At 61.4% G+C, this 13,266-nt stretch overlaps 2 protein-coding genes across 3 annotated transcripts in view; one reads left to right on the top strand and one right to left on the bottom strand.

Annotated features, from left to right (window-relative positions):
* The window catches only part of RECQL5 (RecQ like helicase 5), a 36,721-nt gene extending 30,181 nt beyond the window's left edge, over window positions 1-6,540 (top strand). For both annotated transcript variants that reach the window (XM_039226305.1, XM_039226306.1), the window contains 12 exons: window positions 2,031-2,249; window positions 2,499-2,598; window positions 2,730-2,766; window positions 2,886-2,944; window positions 3,025-3,098; window positions 3,473-3,566; window positions 3,850-3,984; window positions 4,298-4,833; window positions 4,982-5,072; window positions 5,302-5,526; window positions 5,741-5,810; window positions 5,903-6,540. In XM_039226305.1, the coding sequence (XP_039082236.1) occupies window positions 2,031-2,249; window positions 2,499-2,598; window positions 2,730-2,766; window positions 2,886-2,944; window positions 3,025-3,098; window positions 3,473-3,566; window positions 3,850-3,984; window positions 4,298-4,833; window positions 4,982-5,072; window positions 5,302-5,526; window positions 5,741-5,810; window positions 5,903-6,003 (1,741 nt within the window). In that variant the 3' untranslated portion in view covers window positions 6,004-6,540. The remainder of the gene's footprint in view (window positions 1-2,030; window positions 2,250-2,498; window positions 2,599-2,729; window positions 2,767-2,885; window positions 2,945-3,024; window positions 3,099-3,472; window positions 3,567-3,849; window positions 3,985-4,297; window positions 4,834-4,981; window positions 5,073-5,301; window positions 5,527-5,740; window positions 5,811-5,902) is intronic.
* A 387-nt stretch (window positions 6,541-6,927) lies between these two features.
* Window positions 6,928-13,266, bottom strand: part of MYO15B (myosin XVB) — a 32,249-nt gene continuing 25,910 nt past the window's right edge. Inside the window, exons 46-64 of the mRNA XM_039226268.1 lie at window positions 12,992-13,110; window positions 12,770-12,911; window positions 12,466-12,577; window positions 12,189-12,355; window positions 11,664-11,815; window positions 11,467-11,527; window positions 11,302-11,374; window positions 10,850-10,926; window positions 9,588-9,661; window positions 9,381-9,496; window positions 9,195-9,289; window positions 9,011-9,088; window positions 8,815-8,911; window positions 8,486-8,628; window positions 8,142-8,257; window positions 7,673-7,806; window positions 7,362-7,495; window positions 7,106-7,246; window positions 6,928-6,987 (exon numbers count right to left, since the gene is read on the bottom strand). Of these exons, the coding sequence (XP_039082199.1) occupies window positions 6,928-6,987; window positions 7,106-7,246; window positions 7,362-7,495; window positions 7,673-7,806; window positions 8,142-8,257; window positions 8,486-8,628; window positions 8,815-8,911; window positions 9,011-9,088; window positions 9,195-9,289; window positions 9,381-9,496; window positions 9,588-9,661; window positions 10,850-10,926; window positions 11,302-11,374; window positions 11,467-11,527; window positions 11,664-11,815; window positions 12,189-12,355; window positions 12,466-12,577; window positions 12,770-12,911; window positions 12,992-13,110 (2,091 nt within the window). The remainder of the gene's footprint in view (window positions 6,988-7,105; window positions 7,247-7,361; window positions 7,496-7,672; window positions 7,807-8,141; window positions 8,258-8,485; window positions 8,629-8,814; window positions 8,912-9,010; window positions 9,089-9,194; window positions 9,290-9,380; window positions 9,497-9,587; window positions 9,662-10,849; window positions 10,927-11,301; window positions 11,375-11,466; window positions 11,528-11,663; window positions 11,816-12,188; window positions 12,356-12,465; window positions 12,578-12,769; window positions 12,912-12,991; window positions 13,111-13,266) is intronic.

Raw genomic sequence — 13,266 nt, 5'->3', positions numbered from 1 at the left:
CATCCGCCTGACCAGCCAACCTGTCTTTCTGGAGACTCCCGGGCTGGTCCCACCCTCTGGCCCCTCCTAGGAAGTAAATAGTGGGGGAGCTGCCGGACCACCCACGAGGCCAGGCCCTTGGGGAGGAACTTAGGGGTGACCTGAGAGTGGCCTGCTTGCCTGTGGGGCCTGCTTGCCTGCCGGGGAAGTGCCTGCTGCTGCTCCTCCACCCCAGGAGGAGGGAGGACACCGCCTATCTCTTTCCAAAGGGTGCCTGCTGGGGCCGTCTCTGCACTCCTGGCCCTGGCCGTCAGGGTTGGGCTCCAGAGCTCAGTGGCTGGCAGGGCCCTTTGACATTTGGTTGGTTGCGCCACCCCAGCAGACCAGGCTGTGCCCGGAGCAGGACAGGAGCCGACCCCAGCCTGCATCTGTGAGCTCTCAATGGAGCCCTTTGAGTGTGAGCACAAAACCCCAGTGAGTCCGGGCTTGAGGGAGGGTTGGGGGAAGGAAGCCAACCGTGCAGCCACACCACTTGGACGCCGGAGACTCCCAGAGGCTGGACAGGCGGCCACTGTGCAGATGTACCGACTAGCAGTGGAAGGAGTCGCCCGTTGGTTTTAGGAGTGGCAGGAACAGTGCCCCCTGGTGGCGTCCTGAGCTGCATTCTCTAAACAGGGCAGCCAGACCCCACTGCCTAGGACCTGTGTGACGTCAGCTCTCGTTCCTGGAGACGCCCCTCAGGCTCTCCACTCCTCACAGTGTTTTTTGCAGTTCCAGGCAGTGCTCACAGTGAGAGGCATTCTGGGTAGAGGGTGACACCACCTATTCTTGTACCCAGGACGTGGCGCCTGGACAGCCCTGCCTCTGCTGCCCATCTCTTGGGCTCTCCCACCTCATGCTACATTCCTGTGGCAAGACTGGCCCTTTGCAAAGGCCCTGATTATATCTGCACCACCCCCCCAGGAGGCCTCTGCACCTGTCCCAAGGACCAACTGTGCCTCCCTCCTGGGAGTCATAGGAAGGACAGCTGGAGTCTGTACCCTGGCAGGGGGCCCGTGGCTGGGTTGAGGCACTGAGTGATGCGATGAGACTCCTGCCAAAGCTGGTCTCCCATTGCCATCACCAGCAACTAGCGTACGATGCCAGCCCTCAGTGCTGCTGATTTCTGCTCTCGGGCAGTCCCCCGGCCCCAGGCTAGGGACACAGGCACCTCTTCTTGGGGCAAGGAAGAGGTCGTCAAGAGATAGCAAGGCAGGGGTGCCTGGGTGGCTCAGTCGGTTGGGCAACCGACTTTGGCTCAGGCCATGATCTCACGGTTCATGGGTTCGAGCCCCGTGTTGGGCTCTGTGCTGACAGCTCAGAGCCTGGAGCCTGCTTCAGATTGTGTGTCTCCCTCTCTCTGCCCCTCCCCTGCTCACACTGTCTCTCTCTCAGGAAAGAAAAAAAAACAAAAAACAAAACAACCCAAAGAGATAGCAGAGTAGAGTGCCAAGGCTGGGGTAGGGCTATGTCATGCTGGTCCTTCCCTCCCTTACCTCTGGGCAAGGGTGAAGGGTACACAGAAGAGCCCTTGCTATGTGCGCGCTGGACACCACACACTGCCCTTCGGCCGTGGAGCCAGTGCTCTTGCAGCATCTTCCAGTCAAGGATGTGTAGGCTTTGGGAAGCCAGATCCTTTCCCTAAGGATGCAGCCTCAGCAGCAGAGTCAGCATCTGTACCCGGAGCTGGAGCTGTTCCCAGGGCACCCCACGGCCAGAGGACAGAGCAGAGGGCTGGGACCTAGAGGAGGAACCCCATAGAGAAGCCAGACAGAATGGGAGGTGGGGGTCACGACCTGGCTCCTCTGGATTCCCCCATACGTTAAACGACCTTGGGAAATCTCTTTCACTTCATTGTCCTCATCTGTAAAATGGGCAACTCAGTGATGCCTTGCCAGGCTTGCACAAGAGGAGGTGTATGAGCTATTGAGTGTGGTGCCCAGCACATAGAGCTCCTCAGATGGGGTCTAGGGAGTGGGCGAATGAACACTGGCCTGTGCTCTCTCTGCCAGGTGCCGCCATGCTGCCATTGCCAAGTACTTCGGGGATGCACGCCCTGCCTGCACCAAGGGCTGTGACCACTGCCGGGATCCTGCAGCCCTGCGGAAGCAGCTGGATGCCTTAGAGCACAGAAGCAGCTGGAGCAAGACTTGCATTGGGCCTTCCCAGGGGAAAGGCTTTGACCCTGAGCTGTATGAGGGAGGCCGCCGGGGCTATGGGGGCTTCAGCAGGTGAGGGGCCGTGGAGTCAGGGCCCCCCCAACCCACTGCAGATAGGCTGGCATTCTCTTTGTGCTGAGGACAGACCAGAGGTGTCCCAATGCCATAGTTCAGCCTTGCCCCTGGGGGCCGTGGCAGAGTCAGGAGCTTGATGTTGTTGCTGGTGGCCAGGCTGTCAGAGACAACCAGCGCCCTGCCAGCGAGGCACGACAGGAGGGCAGAGTCAGGCCCAGAGCTGCTCACGCCTAGTCTGTCCCCTAGGTACGATGAAGGTTCTGGAGGCAGTGGGGACGAGGGCAGAGATGAGGCCCACAAGCGGGAATGGAATCTCTTCTACCAAAACCAGATGAGCCTACGCAAGGTAAAGGGGGTGGGGGCCTGATGGGGTCTCCGGTGCCCCCCTCCCACTGTTTACACTCTCTCAGCCCCTACCCTGGGGGCCGTCCTGCAGCCAAGCAAGATGCCTCATAGGCCCTTCATGTCCTCTTCCAGGGCAAAGACTCCAAGATAGAAGAATTTGTACCTCCAGGTCAGTACAGAAGTGTCGTCAGGGACTCTGGGGCTGTTCCCAGGGGGTAGATGCCTCACTGGGGGCTGGGGACTCCAGAAAGCAGGAAGTAGAATGTGACCCACCCCTCTTCCCCACAGATGAGGACTGTCCCCTGAAAGAGGCTTCCAGCAGGAAGATCCCCAGACTCACTGTGAAGGTGAGAGGTGGGCAGCTCTGTCCCCCAGACTCCTCCCCCAACCTTAAGGCTTCAGTGACCAAATTCCTTCCCCTGTGTAGGCCCGTGAGCACTGCCTGGGGCTTCTAGAAGAGGCTCTGAGCAGTAACCGCCAGGCCACAGGTACTGCTGATGGGTGAGTGTCCCAGGTCCCAGGGGCCTAGGAGGCTTCTCTGAGCCCCTGTTCCTTTGCAGACCACAAGAGCCCCCATCCCTCCTGGCTTCCTTGGGCACCCCCTCCTCAGAGTGTGACACTTCATGCTCCCAGTGGCTGCAGGTCTCACTGCCCCAGCAGGGGGCGGGCTTATCCAGGACTAAGGAGCTGCCAGTCCCGGGCAGTAAGCCACAGTTTGCCCAGAGTCCAGGAGTCCAGGCGGGAATCCCTGTGCCTGAGGCCAGTCCCACTAGGCCGCGGAGCCATCTCCAGGGTCCCCAGATGGAATCCAGCAGGAGCTCAACAGAGAGAGGGCTCAGGCCCACCTGACGCCTTATGCTTATTCTTACTCTCAGACCTGATCTCCAGCCCAGGGCTGTGGAGCTGGAATATGAGATGTTCCGAAATGCCAAGGTGGCCAACCTGTACAAGGCCAGCGTGCTAAAGAAGGTGGGCCCAGGCAGGCTTGCCTATGGGCTAGGGTGGGAGAGGCGGCCCCTCTACCTTCCCAGGCTGTCTGCCTGTCCCCTGCAAGGCAGCCACTTACAGAGGACAGCCTCACCTCCCTTCTTTGCCAGCTGGAGACGTTTCTAGCCACCCCCGTGAGGACTAGAACTTGTCCAGTGTCCAATTACCTTCAGCCACAGGCCCTAGAAGCCCACCTGTGGATAGCCTGTGTTGGGACTTTGAGGACCTATTGGTGCCATGTCGTCCCTGCCTGTCCGTGACTCAGGTGGCCGAGATCCACAGAGCCTCCAAGGATGGGCAGCTCTATGATGTGGAAGGCAATACCAGAAGTCACAGTGCCCAGGCCCAGCCCCCAGAGCCCACCGAGTATGACATCCGGCCGGCCTCCCAAGTGTACTCGGTGAGTAGCATCTTGGGATACACCCCAAACCTGGGTCTGGGAAAGGCATCACCTCCCCTTGTCCTCAGCCATGGCATGGCCGCTGGCCCTCTCTGGGTACCATAGCCCTGGCCCTAGGTGCCCTGGTGCAGGCCCTCCAGCCTCCCTGCCCTCGCAGCTGCACCTCTGCAGCCCCCACAGAACTCACATCAGCGTGACCCCCTAGTGGCGTCCTGCCTGGTTTTTCCCTCCTCCACTCCCAAGAGCCGTTCCAGACCAGCCCGTGACTGTCCTCAAGGACCTGGTGGTCAGAACCCTCTCATCTTCTTCACAGCTCAAACCCAAGCGGGTGGGAGCTGGTTTTCCCAAAGGCTCCTGCCCATTCCAGACGGCCACTGAGCTGATGGAGAAGACACGGGCCGAGGAGCAAGCCCCCCAGCCTGTGCTGGGAGGTGAGCGGGAGCCCCCCAGCCAGCCCCCAAGCCTCCAGGGTGACTGCAGTGGGTGCTTCCTGGGGCCCAGAGGAGAGGCCCCTAAAAGCAGTGCTCATTGTGGGGGGTCCCCCCCTGAGAAGAAGGCGAAAAGTCCCTCTAAGGGCGGTCCCCTTGCCAAGGCCCGGGCCAGCAAGAAGCAGCAGCTCCTAGCAGCGGCAGCCCTCAAGGATTCTCAGAACATCGCCCGCTTCTACCAAAGGGCCCAGAGCCCATCTCCCCTCACCTCAGCACCAGGGGCGGAAGGTGCGAGCCATTCCTGTGAGGGAGTGCGGGGACCCCCAGCAGTCCCAGAGGAGCTTGCAGGGGAGGAGGATGGAGCCCTGGGGTGTTTGGCTGCATACCCCCAGACCAAGGAGTGCACCGGGGAGAGGTCAAGGTAAGGGCTCTGATATTTCTGAAATTCTCTGGAATCTGTTTTGCTCACTGGGCCTCTGCAGCCCTGGCCAGGGTGCACTTCTGGGCCAGCTATGCTGGGGTGTGGCTGGCACCTGGAGCTCTTGACACCTGCTCTCCCCCCTGGCCAGGGCCCGCCCAATCAGAAACCAGGGGCCCCCTGAAGGCCAGCCCACCCCTGCACAGGAGACACGCACGGGCAAGCGGCCCAGACCCCAGCAGGTACTAATGAGGATAAGGCCTCAGGGGAGGGGCCCTGCAGACCAGGCCGCTATCTGCTCTGTTCTGCTCCAAATTAGGGATTTGGGGAAAATTGTCTCTTTTTACATCCCAGGGTTAGATGGGCTGGGCTAGAGGGAGCTGACGGATGCTGCGGCCCAGTCTTCCAGAAGGAAGGGAGGGGCTGGTGACAGGGAGCCCAAGAGTGATGCTCCACTTGGGTCCCGCACAGGAGAACCCAGAGAACCAGGTTCAGAAGAGGCCTTGCCCCTCAGCCAATGCCTCCATCTTAGCTGAAGCCAAGGACAGCATCTCGGCCAGCGATCAGGACACCTTGAACCACACGGTCCAAGGCTCCTGCCGTCTCCCAGTCCCTGGCATCTCCCTCAAGGAGGCTGCAAATGTCGTGGTCAAATGCCTGACCCCTTTCTACAAGGAGGGCAAGTTTGCATCCAAGGTAGGGTAGGTGGGTGGATTCTGCCCGCTCCTGGGCCTGGGATCCTGGGGCAGGGACTGTAGCCAGAGGACAAAGTGGGGCGGAAGCAGGCTAGGCCCTAAGGCCGCTGCCTCCTTCCCCGGGGTCTGCCTTGCCCTTGGGTCATGGCTGTGGGCCACTGGTGGCGGCAGGGCCCGGGTCTGTGCCCTTTGCTCCTGTCACCCTCTGCCTCCAGGAATTGTTTAAAGCCTTCGCCCGCCACCTCTCACACTCCCTGACTCAGAAGACCTCTCCTGGAAAGAGCGGTGAGTGCCTGCGTCACCAGGCCAGGGAGCATTTGCGGGGCCTGGGGGTGTGGAGGGACTGGCCCTCATGTTCCCCCTTCTCGACTCTGTAGTAAAGGAGGAGGCTCAGAATTTCATCAAGCAGTTTTTCCACGGCCGGGCCCGGTGTGAGAGTGAAGCTGACTGGCACGGCCTGTGTGACCCACAGAGATGACCAGCTGCTGCCCCCTAGAGCCAGAGTGCTCCCCCAACTTCAACCGTGGGCCAACCTGGGCCTCACTCAGGAACGGGAAGGTGGAAAGCCTGCAGCCATCAGGGGCATCCTCTTTGCTCAGGGTCCCTCCCCCTTCCAACCATGCTTGCTTTGGAGATGGCCCCAGACACCTCCCCCACATCAAGGCCAGAGGCCAGCCACCTTCTGCTTGCGAAATCCGAGGTCTCCTTCCTCTTAGCCTCCCTGCCTCTCATGGCTGGCTTTTCTGAGCCAGGTCCTCAGATTAGAAGGTAGTGGGGTGGTGTGGCTGCCACCAGGGGAACAGTAAGAAGTGGTTCCTCTACCTCTTACTCTTAATGAGCTGTAAGCCAGGGCGAAGCCCACCTGGCTGAGGCATTGGGCCACCTCAGGGTCTTGGCCACTACCGCCGGACCCTGCTCAGTTCCTGGTCAGGAAGGCCAGGCCGGACTGAGACGTCCCTGAGAAATAAAGTCCTGTTGGTTTTGACACCCCTCCCCCCCAACACACACACACACAGTCCTTTTCTCTTGGAGTTTTATTTTCTCAGTGTTTGCTTCTCCCAGGCTGGGATCGTGTCGATGTTGAGCCAGGACCTGGCGCCGTGTGGGCATCTCCCCCAGGGTATGCAGCATTAGCTGCCCAAGTGAGTTCCTGCACCCCCCTCCCCGCTCTGGGCGCCCCCAGGGGGGGTCCTGCTATTCTCTTTCCCAGTTCGTGTCACCATAGCAGCTCCTGCCTCCTGGCCTCCACGTGGGCCAGTAGCGCTGTGCTGCGGGAGGTTCCAGAACAGCCATGTGGGGAAGTCCAAACCAAAATGGCCTGATGGCACCCAGGGGAGACCATCCCAGTCAAACTCGGACCCGGGAAGGGCCCCTCCCCCACTCCTCCTGGGTGAGGCCCGCGCTAGTGGGAAGCAGCGCCGCTCTCTAGCAGGAAGGCGAGGGTGTGCTTCAGCTCCTGGGCCTGCGGGGCACAGGCATGTGAGGACAGGGCTCCCGGCTGTGCCCCCCACCCCTGCACCAGGCCTGGGTCACACACTCGCCACCTGCCTAGTGTGTCATCGGAGGCCCTGGCCCCTCACCTTCAGCAGCTCAAACCAGATGGTCTGGGGATTGTGGGCAGAGCCGTAGTTAAGTTCCAGGCCAGGGGGCCCATCATTCTCCAGGGCGCTCAGCAGCTGGACGCGCTGCAGTTCCTTCAGGGCGATGGAGCAGCACAGTTTCTGGGGGCAGCAGAGACAGCGGAGATTGGACCCTCTCAGGGAAGGGGTCACCACGGATGGTGGGGGCATGGTGCAGGGTGCTCAGGTCAGCACTGGGGCGGGGAGCCTGGCCCACCTGGGAGCTGGGTTCCATGAGGATGAGGCGCTGGCGGTTGAGTCCCAGGAAGCAGGGTCCAGGCAGGGCCATTTGACTGACCCGTAGCACCACATAGACGGTGTAGCCAAAGAGGGGCAGCTGGCTCACAGCCTCTGCGAAGGGAGGGGCCGGGAGAGGAGTGCTGGTCACTGGGGCCCTGGGGCCTGCCCAACCTGGCCTCCAGCTTGGGTGAGCGGAGCAGGGCAAGATAGAGAGGCTCCCCTCCACCTCACCCCTTCCCTTCATGGTCTCCCGCTCCGGCCCTTGCAACCCCCAGGTCCCAGACCCACCAATGAAGCTGATCTGTGCTTCTTGGGAGCTGCGTGCTTGTATCCACCTCAGCTCCTGCTCCGTCAGGTTCTTTAGGGTTGACATGTTCACTTGCTGTTGCAGTGGCTTGGGCAGGTAAGCCAAAAGGTCTCGCCTACGACACAGGTCAGTCAGGGCTGGGTATACAGCAGGTGCTAAGTAAATGAACAAGGCTACTGTAGGTGGGTGTGACTGGGGATCCAGGCTTAGGAATGAGGTATGGGCCCTGCCCTTGAGGAGCTGGGGGTGGGGAAGTCAGGTGTACAACAGCCTCCACTACTCTGAGCCCGTCTCATTAAGGCCAGGAAGGGTACAAGTTGAGTGGCTTTGACATTGGAGGACTGGGTGGGGGGGCCTGAAGGAGAGGCCCCTGGGGGGCATGCTGCGGTGGGCCTCAGCACCAGCAGGGACAAGGGGGGTCAGGAGGTGTGGGGCTGCGCTCACACTCACTCGGACAGGTGGTCCTCTTGGGCCTTGCTGCGGTGCTGCAGGGCGGCCAGCCTGGCCAGCAGGGTGTCCTCCTGCGGGCTGACCAACAGCTTCCCCTGTAGGTAGTCCCACAGCACCTGAGAAGGGACGGCAGTGAGGGGGGGCACAGCTGTCCCCCAAAGCCCCCACTCAGCGGTGGCTCCGGGGGACTCCAGCTCCGTCCTGTCACTATCTCCTCTTCGGGGGCGGGGGGAGGCTTGGAGGTCCCTCACCCAGGCAGGGGCTCGCTCGCAAGTTGCTGCCCAGGTCAAGCTACCAGCTGCACATGGCAGGCTGGGGGGCCGGGAGTGGGGGTGGCAGCTGACCTGGCTGTAGTGAGTAGTGATGTAGGTGGGGTTCTCGAAGTGCAGCTGGGTCTCCCAGCCAAGCCGCCGGCTGTGCAGGCTCACGTCCTGATCCACCACGCTGTTGAGGTACTCATGGGGCCCCAGGGGCCGCACCAGCTTGCCTGCGTGGGGAGCCCAGGTCCACAGCCTGCCCTGCTGTCCAGGGCCAGCCCCGCTCACAGGCCTGCCAGCCCCAGCATGGGAACTTGCCTCGCTCGTGGGCGCACGGCTGGCAGGTTAGCCACCTTCTGGAATCCAGTCTGGCGCCCCCCTCCTCCCGCCACTTTCTCCCTAGGCAAGGGGCTCACCTTCCTTTTTGATGAGGAAGAGGGCGAATTCCTGCACTTCCTGGGGGTCAGTGATACCCATCTGCTGGCACAGCTCCTCCAGCACTTCTGCTGTCACCTGGGCACAGAGACAGGGCCAGGAAGGGGAGTGTCCCCAGAACTGATGCCACAGCTTTCCCTTCTCTCCCTAGCCGTTGCTCAGTGGCCCCGTGCTCACCGTGAAAGTCCGGATATTGGTTTTGTAATCCAGACCCCCTGGCAAGTGAATTAGAAGTGGGCGGACTACTTGTCCTTTCTGCCAAGACAGATCGCAGGGTCAGTGCCCCAGTGGCCAGAGCCCCCAACTCCCTGTCCCCCACGAGGGAGTCCCATAATGCCCAGCCACCTGTGCCCCCCAGTACCAGGAAAGCCTGAATTTCACCCAGAGAGGGCAGCCGCTGGCGCCCCCCATATTTGACCGTGTGCTGGAGGTGCTCCTGGCTGCGCTGGGCCAGCTCTGCAGAGGAGAAGCAGGCTGGGGTCACAGGCATCTCCAAACCCCTCACCAAGCTGCTGACTCCAGCCTGGGAGTTCCCCCCCATAGGCACCTTGGTGTGGGCCTGAATCCTGCAGAAACTTGGTCACATAAGGCATCAGCGTGGTTGACGGGGGGAAGAAGCCTGTGAGTAGGCTGAGGAAGCTCCAGCCACGAGCACAGTGTTCCCTGCAGGGGGGAGAGCCTGGGCTTCAGGCCACCAGGTCCCGGCTGCAGCCCCGGGCTGCCCTCCCCGCTGCCCCCAGCCCTGTGTACTCACGGCCGAGGGTGTCCTGTGACCTGTTTGATGACTTGGCAGTAAATCTCATCCCTGAGGTTCTCCTCCCGACACAGCTGTGGGGACAGGAAGAGCAGGGGGCAGGGTGGCATGGGATCTGAAGTCAGGCAGAAATCCTGCTAGCGGCCACGGGCAGGAGGCCATCTCTTGGTCTTTGTCACAGCTTGTGCCCAAGTGGTCACTTTCTAATTCACTGCTTTCATCTGCTTGTGGGCTGTGCTGGGCCCTGTCTTGTCTGCTGGCTCCCCTTATCCTTGACCTCTAGCCCTTGGGTCTCTGTCTATATGCCCTGATGATCTCAGCTGCTCGCACCTGCTGTCTGCCAGTGCCTCCCTGGAACCCAGGCCCCCTGCTTGGAAGCGTGGACTCCAGATTTCACATGCCCAAAACAGGTTCCTGCACCAGCCCAGACCTGCTCCTCCCTCAGGCCTTCGTATGGAGGATGGTCACTGCTCTGCCCAAGGCCTCCGTCACACCCCACATACAATTCAGAGCAAGCCCTGTTGTTCGGAGCCTTCTCTGCTCTGCTGCTACCTGTGGGCTTGGTCAGCACCATCCCTTACCTGGTGATCACAATAACCTCTTCTGGCCCTCATCCCCCTGCCCTGCCCGGGAGGGGTGGCAAGCAGCCGGAGCCATCTAAAAATGTAAGCCAGTCTCTGCAAACCCCCTCAAGTGCCCCTCTCTCCTGAGAAATCAGTCCCAAGAGTAGCGTACGACGGCCTGCCAGGCCTTACCCTCCAACCTGTCCTGGCTCACTGGGCTCCAGCCACGCTGGCCTCACTGGTACTAAAGGCTCACCCTTTAAAGGCAGGAACTTCACCCCTGCCCCTCTCTCTGCCTGCGTGTGTTGCCCCCGTGCACACGTGCCTCTCTCTCCGGCTTCCGTCAGATCACTGCTCCTGTGTCACCTTGTCACCAAGCCTCTGCACTGTAGCAGCCCCTTCCCTGCTGTGTCCTTCCCCACAGCACTTTGAACTCTTGGATACACTGGGTCATGGCTTTGGGACTGTCTTCGCTCACCAGGTTGTACGCTCTGCGAGGACTTGGCCTGCTTGGTTCACCACCATGCCCCCCAGCATGTAATGTAACTCAGTAAATACTTTGGGATCATTTGAAAGACTATTGACCAAGGGAACCTGACTCAGGTCCAGGCAGGAAGACAGGAACAGACCCTCGGGGCACACGGTGTCTCCCCCACCCCATCCCACCCCCTGCCTCCCAGCACACAAGCTCTTGCTTACCCTCAGCAGCTCATAAAGGAGGTCCCCCTCATTCTTGCCCCGGGGCTTGGGCTGGTCCCGCATAAACTGCATCAGAGCTGCGGGTGGGATGAGAAGTGGTGAACTGGGTGGGGGCCCTGGTCCTGGCTCCTCCTGTCCCCAGGCACCCTCCCCTCATGCCTTGCTCTTGAAAACGCATGAGCCAGGCAGAGCAGAGCAGTCTCCACGTCAGCGATGAGACGGCTCCGAGAGACAGAGACACAGACCGAGAGAGAGACAGAGAGACCTGTCTGCCCATACTCACTGTATACAACCCACCACCCCTTGGGTGTGGGTAGAAGGAGGTGAGGGCTGTGAGATACAGTAACCACCAGTGAGCTTCCCGGAGTTGACAAACTCAGGAGGGAAGGAGACCTGGCACCTAGGTCCGAGGCACCACGAACACGGGGACGCGGGAAGTTGTGGCCACTCACCCTGGAAACTTTCCACAGCCTGCCCGTTTGTGTCCTCATCACTGAGGCTGATGAGCGATTCTTGTATGGGAACCTGTGGCCAAAGAGACTGGGTCATGGGTCTGTGGGTGCATGGGGGCAGTGGGCAGGTCCAGTGGCCCAACTCCCCCCACCTGTCCCCCTCACCTTGGTGTACTGCACCAGGTTGGCCATGGCCTTCTTGGCATCGCTACTTGTCTGGTCCAGCCTGAGGGGGCAGAGGGGAGGACAGCCCTGCTTGCTTGGCCGGCCCCATCGCCACTGGCCTGGTGGCTCTGAGCAGGGAGGCCTTGTTCAGGGAGATTGAGGATGGGCAGGCAGAGGGGCGGGCCCAGGGCACTCACAATGTCTGGGGCTTCCGGAAGTGGTGCAGGGCAAATTCCTGCATGGTGTAATTGTGGGAGTCCGTGGACAGAGAGAGGTAGGCCACAGAGTGGTTGGAGCTGGTGGCCTCGGAGTTTTCACTGTGTGTCTGGCTCCGGGGACGGCCATGGCGCTGAGAACACAGGAGAGCTCATGCCACCTGAGTGCCCACAGGCGTGTCCAGAGGCCATGCCCAGCCCCCACCCAGCCCAACCCAGGCAGAGCAGGAAGAACAGCTGGATTGAGCACACCCCCAGGAGGGTCAAGAGGTGTTTACTGAGCATCCTCTAGGGTAGCAGTTAAATGCTGCAAAGGCACAAAGGGCACACGGCCCAGGCTCTGTCTGCAAGGAGCTCACAGCCTTGCTGAGGAGACAAGGCACGGAATCAGGAGACGGCAGAGGGGCAGCATCAGACCAAGTGCCACCCGCCACTCAGGGACACTCAAGCCCTTTCCTTCCTCGACTCCTAGTTAGGCCTCGCCTCCACCTCCCGCATCTTCCTCACCTCCGACGCCCTCTCCCACCGAGCCAGCCCTGGCTCTCTGTGCTGCAGCTGACTCGCGTGCCTGCCACTCCTCTCTAGCGAAAAGGAAAAGTCTGGAGCAGCAGCTGGCTGAACGATGTTGGCGGGGAAGAGTCCCGAACGGCCACCGGTGGAGCCGAACTGCCAGCCTGGAAGGCACCCAAGGACAGCGGCTCACCCACCTGGCCCCGCTGCCCCTCAGAGGCTCTGCCATGGGCTGCTCTCCATGTGCCAGCACCCTGCTTGCCCCCAGGGATACCCGGCTCCAGAGCGGCCACTGGCAACAGCTTGATGAGGTCCCCACGGTGGAAGCTGAGGAGGCTGTGGTCATCAGTGAGGTAGCTTTGCAGGGCGATGACGTAGCCAGAGTCCTGCAGGCAGGAGGGCGCGCAGGTAAGGGAGCCAGTCTGCCCACAGTCCCAGTCCTGCCCGCCTCACCTGCTCCCGCTGTGGGCCTCACCCTCCACCCAGCGAGCCAGAGTTCCAAGGTCCCCTGCTGGCTTGAGGGAGCTTGGCCAGCCAGCCCCTACCCCCCACCCAGCCCCCTGCCCACCCTCGCTTGCCTTCTTGAGCTCACTCAGGAACAGCTCAATCATGGCCTTGATGGCACTCGCCCGGGCCGTGTGCAACAGCAGCTGCTCACCCTTTAGTGACAGCTCCAGAGTGGAGCCGCCCGGGCACTCCACGCCCAGCACCTCAGCAAAGCTGTGCACGGGAGGAGGCATGAGCTGGGAGCCCCCTCGCCCCCGGGGCCATCCACAGCTCAGCCCCCAGCCCAGGTTCACCTGTATGAGCAGAGAGTCTTCAGCTGGTTGAGGTGGAAGCTGGGGCCTTGGGTCACCTTGAGCAGCCTCAGTCCCCGGTGGGACACACCCAGCAGCTGAACGTCACTGCTGCTCTCACCCTGCCCGGAAGGAAGGTGACAGGCTCCTGGTCCCCCACCACCATCCAAGATGCTCTGGGGGTCCTTCCATTGGAGCCCACCCCACCCCCAGCTCTCATCCCTGCCACAAAGGCCCATGCAGGACACGCTAGGGGCCAGACTGCAGTACTGCCATCC

This window comes from Hyaena hyaena, unplaced genomic scaffold (genome assembly GCF_003009895.1).
Source record: "Hyaena hyaena isolate Hyena2069 unplaced genomic scaffold, ASM300989v1 scaffold_21, whole genome shotgun sequence".
Taxonomy (NCBI): Eukaryota; Metazoa; Chordata; class Mammalia; order Carnivora; family Hyaenidae; genus Hyaena; species Hyaena hyaena.
The sequence above is the reverse complement of the archived record's forward strand: the minus strand, read 5'-3'. Positions and strand labels throughout refer to the sequence as shown.